The sequence below is a fragment of the Lottia gigantea genome (assembly GCF_000327385.1).
Source record: "Lottia gigantea unplaced genomic scaffold LOTGIsca_46, whole genome shotgun sequence".
Classification (NCBI taxonomy): domain Eukaryota; kingdom Metazoa; phylum Mollusca; class Gastropoda; family Lottiidae; genus Lottia; species Lottia gigantea.
The window spans coordinates 1756731-1773522 of record NW_008709614.1 but is presented as its reverse complement, the minus strand read 5'-3'; the positions used below and the strand labels follow the sequence as shown (position 1 = coordinate 1773522).

The 16792-nt window shown below is 31.7% G+C and overlaps 3 protein-coding genes across 3 annotated transcripts; 1 reads left to right on the top strand and 2 right to left on the bottom strand.

Moving 5' to 3' along the window:
- On the top strand, positions 1-4648 carry LOTGIDRAFT_164695 (hypothetical protein; the record flags this gene model as incomplete). The annotated part of the gene is made up of 7 exons (XM_009061213.1): positions 1-261; positions 562-660; positions 880-1045; positions 1305-1373; positions 1548-1719; positions 1882-1973; positions 4512-4648. 7 exons carry the CDS (start codon positions 1-3, stop codon positions 4646-4648), a joined length of 996 nt encoding a protein of 331 aa, XP_009059461.1.
- A 320-nt stretch (positions 4649-4968) lies between these two features.
- On the bottom strand, positions 4969-8619 carry LOTGIDRAFT_164694 (hypothetical protein; the record flags this gene model as incomplete). The annotated part of the gene is made up of 9 exons (XM_009061212.1): positions 4969-5045; positions 5366-5414; positions 5605-5654; positions 6047-6137; positions 6503-6540; positions 6761-6817; positions 7344-7446; positions 7639-7692; positions 8533-8619. The coding sequence occupies 9 exons, from the start codon at positions 8617-8619 to the stop codon at positions 4969-4971; spliced, it is 606 nt and encodes a 201-aa protein (XP_009059460.1).
- A 2854-nt stretch (positions 8620-11473) lies between these two features.
- Positions 11474-16779, bottom strand: LOTGIDRAFT_124414 (hypothetical protein; the record flags this gene model as incomplete). Its single annotated transcript, XM_009061211.1, has 10 exons — positions 11474-11723; positions 12102-12227; positions 12613-12697; positions 13035-13180; positions 13792-13937; positions 14191-14285; positions 14432-14576; positions 14739-14863; positions 15162-15308; positions 15831-16779. The coding sequence occupies 10 exons, from the start codon at positions 16777-16779 to the stop codon at positions 11474-11476; spliced, it is 2214 nt and encodes a 737-aa protein (XP_009059459.1).
- Positions 16780-16792: the final 13 nt, after the last annotated feature.

The window sequence follows — 16792 nt, the reverse complement described above, 5'->3', positions numbered from 1 at the left end:
ATGACTGCAGATGCCTCTATTGCTCTTGGTGATTCAATTTATCAAGTAAAATGGGATGGTAAGGAACTAAACCCAAACAAAGTTTTTGAAACGCTGCCTTTGGACGAAAAGAATTGTTTTCAGTTCAATGGTGAAAGTTATCAGAGGAAATTCGGAACATTCATAACTGATCTTGGTGGTTCGAGAGCTGGGCTCGAAGTCATTGCAGATGTTTTACAATCTGGTTGTCCTGCTAGCGTCTTTGACACAGCTGGACTAGAGGTATATATATATTTCTTGCATGATAATGTATTCTTCATTTCATAACATTACTCCTGCTTCTTTAATAGAAATTGGGCATATCTTTTCTTCGAAATTCCATTCATATTTATAATTACCATTCATTCATTCCCGAAAATGGGCTTTATTCATGTAATCTTGCTCTTGGTGATCTAGGGAGCACAGACCCCTTTTTGGCTCTAGCATTAATCATTGTTAATCACTTAAAAAGAACTTGTTGTTTTTACCAAATGGTTGCCTCCATGTTGACTTTTGTTTTTATTAACTATCACTTAATTGCAGGTCTATATCCAGTCTTCATTTGATTATGCTGTACCAAGCTCACCGGATTTAGTTCTATCACCAGGTGTTGCGACTTACATCACACTATCACAATCACAGGTGAGGTCATACATTTGCCTTGGATTTTATGATTTAAATGTTGTCTTATGGTCAGGGGAGGAAGAGGATGGTCCAACATGATCAAATATTGGCACTATCCAGGTCACCATCGACTCAAGGTCAACACAAAATTAACACAAATCCTCTGTTTTGAAATATTAAGTGACTGACGGTAAAATGACCATCATTTGAAATCACCATACCGTATTCCACTTTCAGACACGGTTTCAACCATATCCATATAAAGCTGTCGGTGATGCTTATTGTTTAGATACCAGTTTACCCGAGTATCAGAATTACAGCAAAGTGAACTGTTTCGGCACTTGTTATGATACAGAATTATCAAAGGTCTGTCCTTGTGCTCCCTCTGCAATATTTGATATTGGTACGTTAATTAATAATTATTCTATTATGACTTACCATCGCTGCATTATTAATCAGGCATATAAAACGAATTATGACGATAACCACCCCAAGCCCCGATCAGGAAACGCTCTTAAAATCGGGTGCTTTGGTACCACTATTATTGATTGAAATGGTTGATAATGCATTTATTGGCAATATCTGCTATACCCGAGTAAAAGTCAAATCCTTTCACCGTAGTCTATGTTGAACGACAGGTTGGCTCTATATAATAATTTCAGAAAAGAAACAAAACTTGAAAAATTGTGAAAATGTGACTGACGCCGTGGCTTGCTGGTCGTTCTTTAGTGGTATGTTATTTATTTTAGGTTTTTTTATTTGATTATTTATTGTTTTTTTTTTTAAATATTATAATTATTTTATTATTATTAATTCTTCCTTATCACACCAGCAAGGAATTTCAGACAGAAATTTTACTGTCTATTTTCAAACCTTATGTGCCATAAAATATACTTCAATTTCAGACTCATTGGCCAGACAAATAGAGAAGGGAGAATTATTTCAAAATTGCGATTGCCCAGAACCATGCCTGAAGACAGAATATCGACATGAGTTTTCTTTCGCATACTTTCCCACTGATGCTCTAGCTGACAGATTGGTGGAAGTTGGTGCTATATCACATAGAGAATATGCAAGGTAGGCATTAAACCGGATGTCAATATTATTAGATAGAATTATTTAGTTCTCATGGTACTTTATGGGGTTTTAACAATGAATCACTCCTCTACCAATCAATCCGTAAAGGTTTCAATTTGAAAAACCCACTTTTGAAGTATGTTTTTCACATTTATGTTACAGGAAGAATTTACTAAAGTTTCATATGAACTTTAAAGACAGAGGTGTAAATATTATAGAATACATCCCTGAATACGGATCCAGTGAAATATTAGGTATGTTTTTTTTTTCTAATACAAAAAGCGAAAGTGTTGTTAGTGCCTAATCATGAGGAAATTGATTTTAACAAACAGTACCAAATCAACTAATATCCGTGCACAATACCTAGAGCCATAGGTTCAGCTAAACTCTGATGGCTTTCATATGAAATATTTTATAGAAGCAAGTGGTCAAAATGGTAGAGCTGACTAGAAGATTACAACTAAAATTGTCATTATCAACAGTTAAGCTGGCCCAGTAGCTACAGCTACAATTGCCACTGACAGCAGACAGCTGAGTTGACCCAGTATCTATGGCTGCAATTGCCACTGAAAGCAGACAGCTGAGTTGACCCAGTATCTATAGTTACAATTGTCACTGACAGTAGTTGAGTTGAACCAAAAGCTATAGTTACAATTGTCACTGACAGTAGTGAGCTAAATCAGTATATATAGCTACAGTTGTCACTGACACCAGTTGAGTTGAACCAGTAGCTATAGCTACAATTGTCATTGACAGTAGTGAGCTAAACTAGTATATATAGCTACAATTGTCACTGACATCAGTTGAGTTGAACCAGTGGCTATAGCTACAATTGTCACTGACAGTAGTGAGCTAAATCAGTATATATAGCTACAATTGTCACTGACATCAGTTGAGTTGAACCAGTAGCTATAGCTACAATTGTCACTGACATCAGTTGAGTTGAACCAGTAGCTATAGCTACAATTGTCACTGACATCAGTTGAGTTGAACCAGTAGCCATAGCTACAATTGTCACTGACAGCAGTTGAGTTGAACCAGTAGCTATGGCTACAATTGTCACTGACATCAGTTGAATTGAAGCAGTAGCTATAGCTACAATTGTCACTGACGGGAGTTGAGTTGAACCAGTAGCTATAGCTACAATTGTCACTGACAGTGGTGAGCTAAACCAGTATATATAGCTACAATTGTCACTGACAGCAGTTGAGTTGAACCAGTGGCTATAGCTACAATTGTCACTGACAGTAGTGAGCTAAACCAGTATATAAAGCTACAATTGTCACTGACATCAGTTGAGTTGAACCAGTAGCTATAGCTACAATTGTCACTGACATCAGTTGAGTTGAACCAGTAGCCATAGCTACAATTGTCACTGACAGCAGTTGAGTTGAACCAGTAGCTATAGCTACAATTGTCACGGACAGCAGCTGAGTTGAACCAGTATCTATAGCTACAATTGTCACTGATATCAGTTGAGTTGATCTAGTAGCTATAGCTACAATTGTTACTGGCAGGAGTTCAGTTGAACCAGTAGCTATAGCTACAATTATCACGGACAGCAGCTGAGTTGAACCAGTAGCTATAGGTACAATTGTCACTGACAGTAGTGAGCTAAAACCAGTATAAATAGTTACAATTGTCACTGAAGCATTTGGGTTGAACCAGTAGCTATAGCTACAATTGTCACTAACAACAGTTGAGTTGAACTAGTAGCTATAGGTACAATTGTCACTGACATCAGTTGGGTTGAACCAGTATCTATAGCTACAATTGTCACTGATATCAGTTGAGTTGAACCAGTAGCTATAGCTACAATTGTCACTGTCAGGTTGAGTTGAACCAGTAGCTATAGCTACAATTGTCACTGACATCAGTTGAGTTGAACCAGTAGCTATAGCTACAATTGTCACTGTCAGGTTGAGTTGAACCAGTAGCTAACGCTACAATTGTCACTGACATCAGTTGAGTTGAGCCAGTATCCATAGCTACAATTCTCACTGACAGTAGTTAAGTTGAACCAGTAGCTATAGATACAATTGTCACTGACAGCAGACAGTTAAGTTGAAACAGTAGATATAGCTACAATTGTCACTGACAGTAGTGAGCTAAACCAGTATATATAGCTACAATTGTCACTGACATCAGTTGAGTTGAACCAGTATATATAGCTACAATTGTCACTGACATCAGTTGAGTTGAACCAGTAGCTACAACTACAATTGTCACTGACAGCAGACAGTTAAGTTGAACCAGTAGCTATGGCTACAATTGTCACTGACAGTAGTGAGCTAAACCAGTATAAAGAGTTACAATTGTCACTGACATCAGTTGAGTTGAACCAGTATCTATAGCTACAATTGTCACTGACAGCATTTGGGTTGAACCAGTAGCTATTGCTACAATTGTCACGGACAGCAGCTGAGTTGAACAAGTATCTATGGCTACAATTGTCACTGACATTTGAGTTGAACAAGTGGCTGTAGCTACAATTGTCACTGACAGCAGTTGAGTTGATCCAGTAGCTATAGCTACAATCATGTCAGCAGTTAAGCTGAACCAGTAGCCGTAGCCACAATTATCACTGACAGCAGTTGAGTTGTCACTGACAGCTGTTGAGTTGAACTAGTAGCTATAGCTACAATTATCAGTGACGATTGTTGAGCCTAACCAGTAGATTTTGCTATAATTGTTACTGACAATAGAATTGAAGAATGTATTTGTCATGGATTAGTTAAATAGAAATTGTATGTCTAGTTTTGGTGATCTATTTTTCATATGCTCTATTTCAGGTATAGTTGGTGGTCAACTTGGATTGTTTTTAGGAGCCAGTCTAATCACAGCAACTGAGATAGTAGAAACTATCATTCTGTCTATTTATTATAAAATCAGTTCTTGTGTTGTAACTAAAGTGCACATCATAAAATAAAATATTGATTAAATTGATTGTAACCTAAGAGCCAGTTCCCAATTTGTGGGTACTTGCAGCATCTCAGAGGGAAGTTAATTCATGACAATTAGTTGGAAATTGATGTGTTGGGAAACAGGGCCATGGCACTTACCTTCTTGTCAAAAGCTAATTTTTGGGGAATATTTTTCTTTTAACAAATAAAATACAAGTCAACCCAGAAGAACCTATAGAGAATGTGTATGTATGTCATTAAAACTAAATTCACTTTCTGTATTTTTTATCATAAATAATATTGTGGTACAAACATACAAAATAATCTACGTGGACAATTCTTTCAATTAACTAAGGTATTCTAAACTTGCTCTGGCTTTCTCCATCTCATGTAAAAAGGAATAAAATTGTGGCAAAGACAACTCTGAAATTTAAAAAGGTCAAAATGAGATCATTTGTGTATAATATCAGAGCATTATTTCAATCTTCGCAAATTTATTTGCGTCCACAAGTAGATCATGCTAAAAAGTGAGAAAAGTAAAATTTTGGAAAAGATAGGAAAGATTGTTACAGATGATATAATATTATAATACTCTTTACATTTACAAATATTTTAAGGATTCCGAACAATTAAATGTTTTTGTTATGGTCCCAGATGACTTTCCATAATATTAACAATCCGTTGAATCATTGATTTTAAATAACAGAATATATATATATTTATTAGTGTATAAATTATCTTACCCATGTATGTATTTTTGGTACCATTTCCTGTGTTTATTACCATTTTTAACTGAAAGTTTAAGATTTTCAAGATTAACATTTTAGTCTAATTGTCAATTAAGGAATTGTTCATGATGTTTCACCTAATTCAGTCATTGCCTTATTTCACCTCTATACAATAGTTAAAATGTCAAAATAAGTAAAAGGCAGTTGAGATGTCACAGTTTAGAATGATAATTCTAATTCTAATAATTCATTACCTGTAAAAACGTATTGCCAACTTTATCTAATTCACTACTGGATGCAGTAACTGAAAAAGATTTAATACAAGTAGAATAGAATGGTGGTGGCAAGACTCCTATTTGGGTAATGAATGTAGTGATAGAATCTCTATTGGGATAAGACAACATTGTAGAAATATAGATAAATCTCAGAAATGGGAATTTTTCCATTAAGCCAAACATTTAATAGTGTTCACAGCTCACCGAATCCATGTGTGTACTAAATTATCCACATTTGAAAGTCATCTTTTCTTGAGATACTGCCATATATAGAAAAGATATCTATAGAAACAGGGAAAGAAATTCCTGATATTGAGATATTTTTGAAGAAATTATACGATTTTCGTACATTTCTAGTACTTCTGAAGACCCAAATCAACCCCCCCCCCCAAAATGGCGCAAGTGGTCCCTTTAAAATTACCTCCAAATTTCCATTCCATATCAACTAACTGGTTGACCATTAAAGTTTGACCCAGGGCACTTCTGGATAATAAAGCTAAATTCGTTTTCCACTGAAAATGTATATAAATATAATATATAGAATCAAATTTATTTTCAGATAATAATGTATCCTACAAATAAAAGTGATTTTTATTTCAATCTAGGTAAGCAGACTTTATTACTATATTATTAGTATGGATGACTAGTTTAAATGTCAATAGTCAACATCATATTTTTATAAATAATAATTCTTAAAGATACTTGTGAAGTTAACTTAAAAGTTCAGAATATATGAGATTTGTAGAATGGTTGTTTCAATGTTTATAGCTGTATGTGAGGAACCCTATCTTTAATTTCAATGTATATAAAACAAATCAGTGTTAGTGATTAGTATTCTAAATCATTATTTTCTTAATTCAAAATTCTTCGAAATTACCTGTTCAATAAATGTGTTTGCCTTTTCTTCAGATAAACCTTAAAAATAAAATACAAACTTTTCATTTAGTATATACCCTCCGTGAGAATTTTTATAGGCTAAGCAATACAAAAAAGTGGGTTTGACCAAAGATAGATAAGGAACTTTAATCTTGCCATATTATACAGACAAAAATTTTGAATACTCCTAATCTTGTACACGTATTTAACACTTTTGTTTTTTTTTTTGAAAAAGTTGATATCACAATTCACATGTAACCTAAATTAACTAAATCTTCTTGTACGTGTGTAGGACTTAAACTTTTCTTTAATGCGCCTGAAAATAAAAAGATAAGAAAAATAGTCAAAACTGGATCAAAATGTTGCATCTAGCAACTTAAAGATGGGTTCCCTTATTTTCATTTATGAAAATGAAAATGCTAACATTTATATGAATAGAAAGTAGAGGTGTTTTAATGACTTACAAAAATACCAGTTTGTCTCACATGTCAATAATTAATTCATAATTAGATAAATTAGAACAGAATTACCAGCAGAATTCCAATGAGTGACCAACAAAAAAGATCAAGACTGTATATACATGGACATTTATGATTGGTTAAAACTCTAAATTATATGCAATTAGAACATAATGGTGTGATTAAGAATACATAATAACTCATTAGAAACCCAATTTATCAAATAGTTTACTTTAACCATCTTTTAACCATCTTTAAATGACCATTCAAAATGTTGCACCACCAGAAAAAAGCTTGATGTGGTCTGGGATTGCAATACTATTGTCACTAATTTTACCATTCAATTCCAGATAATTAGAGTATAAGGCAATATGTTGTACTTACTATTTGGAATGACTAATAAACTTTTAAACACATTTTTTAATGGACCTGGTCCAACGCCATTTTCACTAGCAAACTCTTCCAACTGATTCACTAATCTTTCAGACTGGAAATAAATATTTATTTTATGATATTCAACATCTCATTTTCATACAAAATACAATTTTAAATAATTCTTTAGCAAAATTAGAGATAGTCATCTTTTCATATTATTTACTTGTTGACAGAACTAAACTTCGACATTCCTAGATAGTTTTTAGTGCTAATATGTGACAGAACTGCACAAAACATTCCTTACCTTTGTTGGTTCAATCAAAAATAAGAAAACAAATTCTACTAACTGACTAAATTGCTGAAATATAGATCAAAGTAAATGTATAAAACCTGTTCTCTACGTATGCATAAAGAATAAGCCCGGAATATGCTTACAAGTGTTGATTAGTCATTCAGGAAATTACTTGAAATTATTTATATCTTGATGTGATTTTATCACACTATAATGTTTCAAGAGGATGTGTACCATACAAGAAATATCTTACCCATGTAAGCTAAAGATATCATTATCCTTATTTATCACCCATTTCATCTAGGCATATAAAAAGTTTATCGCTTGTATATATTGTGTATTGTGTATATCGCTGGTCAATGACTTCAGCTTTCTCAATCTGAACACAACCTTCCTTCTGTTCTTGCTCAAATATAGTCCAAAACATCTGACTCTATTCCAGCCTCTGATAGATATTTTGACAGTTTTCGGCTGGAGTAGTCAGAAAAATTACACCCTGTTTAGCCTAATGGAGACTTTCCACACCTTCAAAGATGCCTTTTTCTAAAGTAATATTAAATTAAAATAAAAAACCCACAGATGTGACATAAATGGTGTAGGGAGATTTAGATTGATGTTATGACTGAACTACAAAAATAAATGTAAAATCCCAACAAAACAGGGCCTAGTTTTTCTGTTCCCAACAAAACAGGGCCTAGTTTTTCTGTTCCCAACAAAACAGGGCCTAGTTTTTCTGTCTCTACACCAGTCGACATCTTTCAAAATAGCTATAGTAGTATCAGATTCAGAGGCAGATGTTGTGGTCTAACTCAAACCAAATTTTGCTTTCTAAAATTCAATTCAGAAACTGTTGTTATCACATATTTATAAAATAATTCACTTTGATCTTCAAACTAAAATACTTACATCGTCGTGGAATTTATTCAATGTTTGAATATCGCTAAACATTGAATCTGGGGGCGTTTCTTTTGAAAAATTGAACTGGGCAGCCATATTGTTGGTTATGTTTATGTATGACGTAGGAGTATTTCCCTTTTCTTAAAATAGAAACGTTTGTTATGGGTTACCTCCCTTCCACAAAGTAAAGTGATGTTAGTTGTAGATCATTTACTGCATATAAATTCTAAGCATCACATATAGTGGACATTCAGTTAAATTATCCAGTTCAAGACAGATAGAATAATGCTGTTTATAAAAAGTAACATTTTAAGTTTAAGATAAAATTGAAGAAAATTGGGTCTGTCATTAGTCTCAAGCGAATAAACAATGTCTGATCTGCTGTTATTAATACAGTTAAAAAGATAGAAAGAGGGGAAATCAAGACCATACCATTACTAGACCAATTATTATGGAGTCTATAGGTAATAGACCTTACAATAATAGGCCTTATTTAATTCTAAACTGTTTGAATAACATTAACTTTAATTTTATTTTTCCCTATTAAATACTTTGTTCTGTAATACATAGTGCTTGTGGAACTTGTGTGGAAGATGGAACAATGAGAAAATTATGAATGTCTATCTGGTTTTATTTTCAACATAAGGTCAATTACACAATACAATGTACAAGACATGGAATGGTTGATAAATAAAATATAAAAATTTTGATAAAACAAATTGCATTGAACATCTTTTATAACTTTAATGAAGTAACGTAAGGCAAAATATCCATCATTGCACACTGAATGACATTGCCATTAGCCCAAACAGGTACAGAAAAGTAATATTAAAATTTGATCAAAACTATATTGCAATCAGAAGCCCATTTTTTTTTTTTTACATCAGATGGCTTATTCAATGGCAAAAAAAAATTGAATTCATAAAAGATCTAATGCAATAATCAATTTATCTACATATACTAAATTACAACTAAATTTGATCAAAACTGTAGCGTAATATTCATAAGCCAATCTTGTTGAATTTTGGTTTAGTTTACAGGCATTAACTCAAAATACATGTATCTCATTCATCAAAGCCTTGTGGACAGTTGATCAGGTTAAGAACATATTGATCCACATCATAATGTGGACATATAAAATACCCTAGTTGCTTTAATTTCAGTCAGTTTCAAAGGGAAAAGATATAGCAGTTACTAGGCTGATTATTTACAAAAGACAATTATTTTGATTGACCTCAAAAAAGGAAAATGAGCAATAATAAATAAAATGTACTTTGATAAAGATGCATTAATTTCTGTTAAAAATCAGTACAAATTTTAGTCCAGACAGTAAACTAACACTTATAAATAAAGCATCAGCCTGTTAATATTTCACCAGAGCGTCATAGCTTAAAAAATAATACAAACTAAATATATACATAAATCATTCCAAAATACTGATAAAAACAAAATAAACATCTAAACAACACGGATCAAAATAACAATATCTCACATGCTCCACATTATCTTTCAAAATAAAAATAATACTATTATAACAAGGTACTTTATATTGGAATTCAGTTACTAAAAAATTAGCCAAACCAAAAACTTGTAATTTGTAAAGTTTAAAGATACTTTAATATTATTTTGCTGACTAAACTCGTGTTAATATATTTCCAACTCTATTACAAAAACGGCTGGTCCGGATTCGTCCAAATCCACTCTATTACATGTCATGTGGGTAATCCGGAATATCCGTTTTCTCCTTTCTACAGACCGGTGCGATAGCGGAGATCACATGATTAATCATGGGGGCATCATACAAAATTAATGAAACGTGATTTATCCGTTAATTTAATTTGTAAAACAAAATATGAAGGCTTGCATGAATCGGGATGCTATTTTTGACTAATTAATGTTCCTCCCGTCTTGATGTCAGTACTATATTATAATCTTTCAATCTTAATGTATTAAGTCAGTAAATTTCATTTTCAATTCAATTATTACCTCTCACTCCCAGTCTATGTACCAGTAGGCCTAAATCTACATAACCTGTGCAACTTTGATAAATTATTTCTGAATGAAAAAGTTTTTTCTATTTACCCTTAGACTATAAGAATTAATTAGGGCTTGTGAAATTTTTGGATCCCAATAGTTCAAGTACTGATACCGAAATACTGGCATTTGTCGCCATGTTGGATCTCCAGTCGTACTCTATTGCAATTTCCTCTGGATATTTCAGCGGACAATCCGGAGAGTCGTAATAGAGTTGACCCATATATTCCAATTCCAAGCTTTTCATCAACTTTTGTTAAGCGTCTTTGAACATGGTCAACAAAGAAGAACCACATTTGAAGTTGTAAATAAGTAGTAAATTCGAGAGAAACCCAATATCGAATGGAAATTCACATTGACCCTGTAACAGTAATAAGTCTAAAGAATGAGCATTACCATACAAAAAGATTGTCATTTCTTAGTCATCCAATATCAATGAACCAAGTCAATAAATAATATACAATAAATAAATAAATAAAAAACATCAAATTGATACACAGAAATAGATCTGTATTTGTCCATACACATGGTGGATCAGACACAATTCTCAAGAGGGCATCATGATTTATTTTTGACACATAAAAAACATACCGCTTCACTTTTTTATCAAGATCAACAGAATATGTATAATCTCCTAACTATAATCCTCTTTTAAACATGAATATAACATCAAAACATCTAATATTTAAACCTGAAAAAAATTGTACGTCTTTTACCAGATTGTAGATTTTAAAAGGTAAAAAGAAATTTCAAAGCATGACTATATCTTATATTCAAAAAAAACATATAAATTACAAAAAAAAAAGAAAAACAATCTTAAGTGAGATGACACCAAATAAAAAAAAAAGAATTTGACAATCACAGACAAATATATCAAAACTCTTCATTGCCGTAATAAATCTTAAACTTTATCAACTCATTCTTGAATATCACTCAAAGTAGATGTTTCCAAATTGACAAAGCTTCCCTTTTTAGTAAGTAACACAGAATCCTCTCCCAAAATAGAACAGAGCTCTTTTAATCTCTGCTGCATCTTAGGAACTCCTGTAAGTTGAGTTTCAAGTTGTTGTTTTTCTTCGTTCAATGATAATCTGGTACTGGTATCTAGCTGTTCCATTCTCCACCCTCCTTCACCATCAAATTGTAATAAATGAGTGTGGAACTTCCTGTCAGTACAATGTAAAAACAACATGTAATATATGTTTCCTATCAAAACATTAATATTTCTAGCAATAAATTATTGATATAACACCTATTAGGACACACACAGGCAAGTGGAGTATATTTTTCGGGTTAAATCAAAAGCAACAGCACTATTACTATACAAGCAAAACAAAAATAAACCAAACCTCCAAAAGAAGATTTTTTGTACATCTTTAACACTGAAGTTTTTGTTTCTTACTTCATGATCTAGATCAGTGTCTTGAGATACTACTCTCATCTCATTCCAACACCGAAGTAGAAACCAATATTGTGCCCAACATTTACATTTCTCGCTTATCTGATGATAGGTATAATAAATACAGTTATACAAGAAGACTTACCATAAAGAAGGTCTATGAGTAATAGTTAAAAGTGTTATACCAGAATCTTTAGCTGTTTGATATATCTTACTTTCTACATCTATAGATACAGCACTCGTACATTCATCTAATAGAGCAAACTTTGGTCTGAAATATTCCATCATTACCTTATTTAATCTCCACTTTCTTACAGACTAGAAATTTCTAACCTGAAGGATTATTTTTATAACCGATAATTCTGAATCAAAGGATTGATATATTTATAAATACCAGCAGTAATTCAATAAATCAGATTTTAGTCTATATAGACATATGATCTACTTGTCAACTACATTTGTGCTCCCAAAAAAAATTAATTTAACACCATTTTTTGTCTGTATTTAATTGTAGGTGGTTTTTGCATTAGATTTTCATTCTTATAATAAGGAAATTAAACAAATCTCCTTTCATGGGATTTGGCCCCTCATAAAATACTAAATAATAGTATATCAGTGATTTATACCCACTTGCCAATATCTATAAATCTAAATACCTATGATAAAATATTCTAGCCATTCCCATTCGTTGTTTCTCACCCCCTGATAACACATCTTTCCAATCACTTTCAATATCCCAACCTAAAGAATATCATCAAAATATATTTTAATAATTTAATATCTTCAATAATAAATAATTGTAAATTAGATATAGCTTCAAGAAAAGACTTATTCAAACTATTGCCAGTAGAATAAACCATGTTAGAAAGTGACAATGCACGTGATACTCAAAAGTTAAAGATATACTGTCAGCAGCATCTTTTTGGATTTTCTGGAAGTTTTGCTGTACTGTCTTTTCAATTGAATATTCTAGTGATTTGAAAATGTCTTAAAATCTACAATGAGTTTTTTCATTGTTTTAACTATAATAATAGGGAACTATATTTGTTTGTAGAACTAGAATTAAGAATGTACTAACCTCCCTCTCTATGTACAATATGTTTTAAATGTACTATTTCTAGTATATTCAATAAATCAGAATCTATAAAACCTTTTCTAGTCATATCTTCTACAGTATCAGGATAAATAACTTGATCTCGTAAACTACCTATAGACATATATGGTCTGAAATATAACATAACTTTGTATACAAATCTAATGGATTGAAATGGATTGATGAATTAAGCTATGTGGTAATGTATCATTTTTTTTTATTTTCAGTACAGTACCTAATGAACAGAATGATAAGATATTCATCATCAATTTAAAGACTTTCCAGATTTCTAGCTGCATTACGTCTAAATAGTTATGCTATATTGGCCCGTATACACCAAATTAAATTAAGCTTAATGTAATTCTATTCTACCTGAACATTAACATTTACCATAAAGAAAAAATTATTTAAAAAATTAAAATTGAATATTAAATATATTCAAATATTGGCTAACTGTATGCTTAACTTAAAGTTACTCTGGAACAACTTTAAATTTTAATTCTATTTGTATATCAAAAGAAATTCACTTTCCCTCTTAAAGAATTTTAAAATGGATCAATTTTTAGTCGTTTTAGATGATTTTGGTAACATAAGTAGTTATGGTGGTTATAAGTAGGTGCATATAGAAAAATAGAATCATCTCTAAATATATTGAAATTATTCTATTCTTCTTAATTTGATCTTATTTGGTGCATACAGGCTAATATAAAATGTTTTAAAAATAATAATAAATACCACTCACCGTTGTGGAATATAAAATAAAGAAGATAATGGTGGTTTATAAAGTTTACCACTATATACTGGCCATAAACCACTTAATATACGAAATAACGATGATTTACCACATCCATTTGGACCAGTAATTAATAAATGCATTCCTGCTTCCATCTATAAATCAATTATACCACATTATCGCATGAAAAAAAACATGTGTTTGCAAGTAGAACAGGTAATCAGATACCCATTGAAAGGCAATGACGATATTTCTAACAACTCAACAAAGAATTAAATTTAAAACACATTGTTGATCAGTTATAATCTATTTTAAGAAGAGACAGATATTGTTCAAAAAGATTGTTCTTTTACACATGAGAAATGAGGACAAAGGTCATTTAAAAAAAATAAATTTGAAAGAAAATACCTGTAAAGAAAGACTAGATACTATAATATCACCATTAGGAGTAATAATAGGTAAATCTTCTATATATATCTTACCATCAATATCCACTACTTCACCTTTAAATACATAATAAAACATAATATTCTATTCTACATTTACATGTCAATGTTAAATAATTAATTTGATGATCAAGAAGTCATAATTAAAATCAAGGTAGGCTTAAAAAAAAATTGATATGGAAAATATTAAAATTTCATTTTACCTCGTGAAAGAATTGGTCCATCTATTTTGGTAAGATTATTTTTTGGCTTAGTGACTAGTTGACGACTGAAATGACCTTGATTAATATCACGGAAAACCTCAAACATTTCAGATACTCTTGATGTATAACCTGCTAATTCTGTTATCTAACAAAACAAGAAAGAGGAATCACTTGGAAATTTTAATTTTAGTCTCTCCAAGTAAACAATTTTGATTTTGCAATATTATATTTGCTACAATTTTAATGTAATGAGAAATAAGACAAGTGTTTTCAAGGATAACTTGAAGAATCCACTTGTATATTGTACCTCTTTATATGAAGAAATCATCCTTTCAATAGCATCAGCTGAACTGATTAACAAATTTCTGGCTGTAGTAAAAGATCTTGTTCTTTCACTGACACCACCATCAGGGTCTTCATCTACTAAACTACCTAGAAAAATAATCATCAACTAGTTAACTTAAAATATAAAAAAGTAGGTTGACCTAATCTATGCAGTATATCTTATAGTCCTAGTTCTCAAATAATTGAATATTAGAATTCTCATTTTCATCATTATCATCATAAAGGAAGGCAATCTAATTGGTAGTAAGTGAAGAAGGCCCTGTCTATATAACAGATTGTTTTAATGTTATAACCACTATTCAAAACTAGCTACCCTAATGATGTTATATGTATATCACAGCATCAATTCTATTTTTCTGTCACCAAAACATAAAGCATAACTTACCATCTGTTCGTCTTCCAGTAGCAGTTATAATAGGTACAGCTACCATGATTAAACCACAAGCACTCCAAACATACTTCATTAAAAACTGTTCTAACATTACATACCACAATCTTTTAGAAAATATAATCTCCATTTGTTCAGTTAATGCTTTATAACTTATCTGTAGGTGAGACAATTCCACCTATAAAACCAGAAACATAGAATCATAAGACACTATCAAATACTTGAGCCTACTGTGATTATTCATGAATTAGAATATCAGTTTGGAAGTATAGTTATAAGTACATTATTTTGTAAAATTTAATGACATAAAGAGGAACTTTTTTTTTCAAAAAAGAAGCAAAACCATATATTTATAGCAACAAAATCACTGATACTATTACTTTCTTGGCAGTATGAATATGTATACTAATGTCCACAATGAGAAATTTTTGAATGCAATATTCAAGCAGTAACTCATTCATTGTGGTATTTCTGACATGAAACATATAACCTTTTAAAAACTGTGTAAAAAGGAAATTCTATACATTTACATTGTCTATTAGATAAATGTACTGGTAAAAGATCTAGATCTAAACATAATTTTTTATCTTATAAATATTTGGACCCTCTTGTAACCTGATTTTATGTGAATGATTCAGAAGATAATGACTAATCATCTTGACCAACTAACCTGGTGACCACCATAAAATGCAATTTCTTCAGCATTAGTTATAATTCTTGAATGCACATATCGTAAATAACCTTTTCTTTTTGCTTCCTCAGCTACCATTTTACCAAACTTTGGAGCAACTGCCCTCAAAATTTTCGTTGTAGCAGCAATTGCAGTTGCAGCTACAATAATGGGAACTTTGGAACTAGCTCCCCTACTACTAGCTAAACTATTAAGTGCAAATGACATCATTGCAACATCTAAAAGTGGCTTTGTTAAACATGAATATAGATGAGCCAATGATGACGTGAAACTGGTTATATCTTCAGTCAAACATTGATCTGCATTTGAAAGCCTACTGTCAAGGTTACTGACAGCATAATATGTTTGATTCTTAAAGTATAACTTGTATGCATGATTGACAAGTCTTGTACGGAATGCCAGTGCAAGTTTGCTCTCTAAATATCTAATCAAACTATTGATAAAAGTTGCTGGCACAGCAATGAGCAACCATTTAGCCAATTGCATTAAAAACTTAACTACATCTCGTTGAACTATTGTCATTACAATTCGACCATCTAATTTCGCTACATAAATTGATAAAAATGTTCTGGCTATCAAACTGCCAGTGTGCAAAATGAGCAACCCGAACTCCTTTGTCCATGGACTTGGAATAATTATTTTCAATAAGTCTTTAAGTTGTTTGTAAAAGTATTTGTTGACTCCAGCACTACGTTTGGATATAGTTTTTGAGTCCTCACACAGTGTAATCTGGTCATTCTCATTTTTGCTTTTATCATCAGAATCAGCTGACTTTGTAGATCTTGAAGTAATATTTTTGTTTCCAAATAATTTTGGATAATATTTTCGAACTCCATAAGCCACCAAAAGGCATGCAGCGGTCCCACATGTAATTTTTCCTTTGGAGAATTTCGTTCTCGATGAAGCCTCCAAAAGGTTGGACATAATTATACGGAAT